Source organism: Physeter macrocephalus, chromosome 4, assembly GCF_002837175.3.
Source record: "Physeter macrocephalus isolate SW-GA chromosome 4, ASM283717v5, whole genome shotgun sequence".
NCBI classification, from domain to species: domain Eukaryota; kingdom Metazoa; phylum Chordata; class Mammalia; order Artiodactyla; family Physeteridae; genus Physeter; species Physeter macrocephalus.
This window is the reverse complement of record NC_041217.1, coordinates 22,468,480-22,474,479: the sequence shown is the minus strand read 5'-3', so window position 1 is coordinate 22,474,479 and position 6,000 is coordinate 22,468,480. Positions and strand designations below refer to the sequence as shown.

The 6,000-nt window shown below is 40.4% G+C and overlaps 1 protein-coding gene across 1 annotated transcript in view; it reads right to left on the bottom strand.

Moving 5' to 3' along the window:
* The window catches only part of FBXO28 (F-box protein 28), a 30,129-nt gene extending 25,429 nt beyond the window's left edge, over window positions 1–4,700 (bottom strand). Inside the window, exon 1 of the mRNA XM_024130638.2 lies at window positions 4,402–4,700. Coding sequence (XP_023986406.1) covers window positions 4,402–4,668 — 267 coding nt within the window. The 5' untranslated portion in view covers window positions 4,669–4,700. The remainder of the gene's footprint in view (window positions 1–4,401) is intronic.
* Window positions 4,701–6,000: the final 1,300 nt, after the last annotated feature.

Below are 6,000 nucleotides of genomic sequence, written 5' to 3'. Positions count from 1 at the left end.
CTGTCCTCCGCGACGGGAGACGCCCCGGCGGGGAGAGGCCCAAAAAACAAAAAAAAAAAAAAAAAAAAAAAAATATTGATACAACTTGCCCCCTCTTTCGTAAGAATACTTTAATCTTTTACAAAAAAATTCTATCTACCTGGCATGGATTGTTTAAGATACAATACTATATACAGAGAGAAACAGAGTTAACTCTCAATCATCTGCTGGTAAAATTACAACAAATTAAAAATTCTCTGGGTGTCCTCCCTAAATATTCACTTGGAAAGAAAATATAAATTTATTTTAATATTAGCCTGAGCAAAACAATTAGGATAATTACATGCCTTTTTTCTGCTGGGAATGTTCTTCTACCTCTGACTGGATGAAAATTCATGGTCTTGAGGCAGCCTCTCCTGATTAACCTCAACATTCTTGTATTTACTACTATGCATTTGTTGTCCTAGTGCTTTGTAAAGGTGCTCAAGGAAGGTGTTTACATTCTGTCTCAATGATGATACTGTGGACAGGGTTACTGATTGAACACCTTTGCTTTGAGATTGTGCAGGAGTGAACTGTCCCCAAAATATTATAATTTCTTACCTATACTTAAGTACCTGTTAATAAAATCAATAACCTGATGATGACATGGTAGGGGAAAAAAAAACCCCAGCAACGCAGAGAGTGTATTTTCTATAATACAGTGATACAGAGCAGTGGTCCTCAAAGTGTGTGACCCTTGGGATTCCCAAGATCCTTTCAAGAGTTTGCAAAGCTAAACTATTTTCATAATACTAAGATGTTATTTGCCATTTTCATGCTTATTCTCTCACAAGATACAGCAGAATTTTCTAGAAGTAACATGACATGTGATGACAGCTAAGGGAATTATGCATTGTGTATTCTTGTGTTTTCTAGACTTTTCAAAGGTAAGCTCTTAGGGTCCTCAATAACTTTTAAGAGTGTAAAGGGGTCCCAAGACAAAAAAATTTGAGAGCTACTGGTATAGAGCAAGAGATAGGAGGAAGACAGCTTGCCTACTTAAAAAAACAAGTAATGGTTTCCCATTTTCCTTCATATTTTCTACCAACCAACCCTCTCTACAACTGAAGTTTTCAAATACATTTGAAGAAAAGATGTGAAAGGAACTAGAAATGGGTAATAGACTTAACTAGATAGAGTGCTTTAGAGAAATACCTTGGGACAAAAGCATATATTTATGTACCTTGTTACCAATTGGAAAATTTCATTCTAGATAATAAGCAGGACTTCTGAATTCAACTTTTAGTTAAATTTGTCCTGAACCACTAATAGGATTCCATTAAATTTACAGGAGCTCCACTAGAATCACAGAGGAAAAAATATGATAGGATCTCTCTAAAACAACTTTTTTTTTTTTGGCTGTGCCACGCAGCTTCCAGGATCTCAGTTCCCCGACCAGGGATTGAACCCCAACCCCCTGCAGTGAAAGCGGGAGTCTTAACCATTGGGCCACCGGGGAATTCCCTAAGACAACTTTTAAAAAGCCTCCCATACTCATTTTTTCAGTGAGTGAGAACACTGTACTCATGAGTCAAAGTTATACGTTCAAAGTTAGCTTTGATCTGCTCTCTAACTAGCTGTAGGACCTCACTTCTTAACCTGTGCCACTTGTTTCAAAAACTCTCATACCTGCCAAGGAGGCCTAGGTGACAATCTAATGCTGCATCAGCACAAATCTGTGTGATTTACTGGCAGAACAATTCAAAGTACATGTTTTGTCATTTCAAAAGTTGTGTTCATCCAATTAATTTTAAATATATTGGAGAAGTTAAATATTTAAAGAGTTATTTTTATGTAACCAGGATTTCCAAGTTCCAGGTACATTTTTGGAGCAAATAGTCAATGGCAGAAAAAAACAAAACAAAACCCAATTTAATAAGGCATTTGGACAGTCCCTTAGAAATAACTAAACTGGAGAGTCAAACTTCAATAATTCATGGCAACAGGAAGCAAATTATCAACTAAACTGCACAAATAAATGAAAAATGTTATTTTAGCCATTTCAACTTAGAGCAAATCTTTTCAAGAAAATATAGAGTAGTTAAGTACATGGATCAAGCAACTGTCCTCTAATTTAGGTGCTAACAATAGTTATGACTGAGGTCCTAATAAGGCAAGTAAATTGGGAAGGAAGAAAAAAAGAAACACCTGAAAAATAAATGAACTAGCTCATCAACCACTGAATAGTTGACATTTAGCTTTATGGAAACCAATTCTGTTAATTAATATCACTCTCTTCCAATTATATCTAACCTAACTCCACTCAAGAAACTATGTAATATATATGCCAGCAGCACACACACTGCTACTGATTTTCTGGCAAACAGCATTTAGGTATAAGGGGTCACTTAAATGAGAAAAGGCATGTAAAGGACCTAACAAGCACTATCTCTAGGCAGCCAATTTCATTAAATGATCGTAATTAAATTAATGCTGACATCTAGTGGCAAGAAAGAATCTTTCAAGTTACTTGAATTGTACCTTATGACATCGAACCAATGAATCTACAACCAAAGACACTTCCAAATCCCCACAAAAGATTATCCATTTAATCTAAGAATTATCCATTAACCTTAAGAAAGGAATAAGAAATAGCTCCCCATTACTAAAGCAGAGGAAAAAAAAAAACATCTTTAAGATGTAAAACTGGCAGCAGAATCTTTTGGGGGGGGGTAGGAGTGGAGGGGTGGTAAGGGACTCCTTATGGAAAAAATCTTTGAAACTACAAATTTGTATCTTTAAAACACTAGAATAGATAACTGCTTAAAAATTAAGAATGCAGCTGAATATTTCACTTGAAAGAGATGTCATTTACTAATAAATTGTGGGGTGTGTTTTTAACTTTGTCCCCTAGGACAGGCTGGTTTTCCCCCCTTTAAAAACGTTTTTAATTTGTTAAAAAATAAAATGACCAACAAATGAACAATCCCCCACCCCCCCCAGTTTTCCTCAACACTTATAAAACAGAACTGTGAACATCCCAAGCTTTAGAAAGGCATTGTTTGGCTGAAAGGCTCAATTCAATCAAATGCTATGCCCAATTTCCAGACACCATGAATTCTGATCAAACATCATCCTTTATAAAAATTTGAAGGAATATTTAAGATTCTACAAGAAATTCTGGATGACATGTCCTGGAAATTAAGGGACAATCATTTTGAAATATCACTTTTCAAATGAAGAATTTTCCATCCTGCAGACTGGCATGGTTAATGTGCTGTGTTGACAAGAAAAAAACCCAACAACTGTCCACCAGTTTGAATGAATATTTACAAGCTTCCTTTAAAAAATAAGTATACTTTCATTTCAGAAATACCATTATAATCAATTTTAGATTGGAGGTGTATACCTAAAATATGGCATATTGATTTTTAAGAAAATGCTATACACAGCACATTCAGCAATATGTCTTTGTCCTCTTAAAAACAACCCGACCACAGATTTAGCTTCCACACAGAATCGGTCTGCAATCATTTCAAAATGTCCACCTCCTTCAATTTCCTTACCACTTAAATTCACTGAAAGGAAACAAAATACCTGACTGAACTAAGATATTCAACAAACCTTCAGTGAAACCTCTGGAATGAAGAAAATCCCAATGGCAACTTATTTTCATAAATCATGGACTGAACTACTGTGATTTTAAGGTATAAAACCTCTCCTAAAGCTGGCGGGTGGGAGTAAATCACTAGTTAGAAAACGAATTGCAGGAAAGAAAAAAAACCTTCTCAAGGGGCAAGTTGCTTCACCATGGGTGGGAAGTATCAGGGGTGAGGCAAAGCCGGAATAGTCACTTCTCAGGGCTCTACTTTACTGGTCAACTAGGGCGCTGGGGTTGAGGCTACGTTCCAATTCCTCCAAACCTCTACCGGCTTTTGGGAGGACCGACCGATCCGACTTTATTTTCTGCAACAAGAAACTTGAGGGGGGGCGGCGGCGGGGGAACAATACGTTATTCTCGCAGACAAGCCAAACGTGGCTGGGATCATCTCGCCTACTTCGGAGTGCTGGCCCCCCAACTCCGGCCGGGGGCTGGAGGGTGATATACAAAAGGCAGGAGGCGAGACCCCTCCGGCGTCCACATTCAGGTCGGGAGGAGGTGGGAAGCGCAGCTCCCGCAGCTTCCCCGGCCGCGGCCCCGCTTCCGGGGCCAAGTTCCCGCAGGCAGTCGCCCCCAGCCCCTAAGCAAGGGCAAAATCCGGACAAGACCCGCGGACCGGCCCCGACAGAGACTTTGGGGCGGGAGGGGCGCGCTCGGTGCTCTGGCGCCGGCAGCGGCTCCCAAGGGGCTCCCTCCCCGGGGAACGCTCTTTCCCTCTCGGGCCCTCCCCAAACCTCGGCCCGGTGGAGAGGGCGGCGGGGGTCCCGTGGGGGCCTCACCAGGCGGAGCTGGCTAATTTCGTCGTAGGACATAAAGCTGAGGATGTTTTCGATGGCTACGATGGGCAGCGCCACGAGCGTGTTGTTTTGAGGCAGCTGGTCCGGAGCCAGCGCCGGGGCCGGGGGAGCCTGGGACCCCGGCTGCGGGGGCTGGGGCGGGGGAGGTGGGGGCAGTCGCTGGGTAGAGCCGATGGCCGAAGGGGAGCCGCCGTCGCCGTGGCCACCGCCTCCTTCCTCAGCCATCCGCTCCTCCGACGCCGCCGCCATCTTGGGGGTTTGATTCCTTCCTCCCACTGCAAGGGGAAGAGGGACACTTCCTGTGCGTCACTTCCGCCTCTTGAGCCGCCGGGGAGGGGCACCTGGAGAAGGGGGAGGAGCCCGTGGATGACAGACGGAGAGAGACATTGCTGCTTGTTCAAGTGGGAAGCAGAGAAGAAAGATAGTCTTTGTAAGCCCTTTCTTCTAAGATTGGAAATGACTTGAGGGCAAGGGAACCCTGTCTAAAATTAACTTCATCGTGCAATTTTCTTAAAGTGCTTCCAATTTTCTTAAAGTGCTTTCCTGATAAAGGGAGATAAAAATTATGTTACCTAGTAAGTGTCAATGGAATGATGTAGAGTATCATCATTTTTCAAGAACCATAGTAATAATTGATTTAGGTAAAGAGGAATGAGGGATTGATTAAAACTACCATATGAATGAACTTTGAACACATATTCAATTAAAGAAGCCAGACACAAAGGATCACATATTGTATGAATCCGTTGATATGAAATGTCTGAAATAGCCAAATCGACAAAGACAGAAAGTAGATTAGTGGTTCCCAGGGGCTGGAAAGAGCAAAGGAAAGGGGAATGACTGCCAAGGGGTGAAAGGTTTCTTTCTGGGGTGACGAAAATGTTCTGGAATTAGATAATGGTGATTGGTGCACAACTTTGTGAATATACTAAAAACCAATGAATTGTACACTTTCAAATAGTGAATTTTATAGTACATGAATTGTATCTCAATAAAAAATTGATTTAGGCAAGAATCATCAAAAGATGCTAAAACTAGAAAGTAAAGGTGTGATGTGGAATGTAATATTTACATAGTCTCAAAATAATCCCCATACATTACCTATCAATTACAAAATAAAAAGATTTACAATAGTGAAATTTGGTGGACACCACCACACCAAATGATCAAAATTAACATCATGAGTTATGGGGGGAAATGGATATTATACAGCTCCTGATGTGACATCGTAAAAAGGACAACATAATGTGGTATTCCTACCAAAAAATACATAACCTGTATTTGAGGTAGACAAATCTAGGTAACTATCCCATCATCTTAAAAACGGTTACTGTCATGAAAGACAAAGACTATGAAATTTTACCAGATTAAAAGAGACTAAAGCAACAAGATAACTAAACATGGGTGATCCTGGATTGGATCATGGAGTAGGAAGAAGAGCAATAAGGACATTACTGTGACAATTGGCAAAATTTGAATATGGAATATATGTTAGATAATAATATTGTAATCATATTACATTTCCTGATTTGGATAATTTTATTGCGGTCTCATAAGAGAATGTCCTTCTTCTTAGGATAT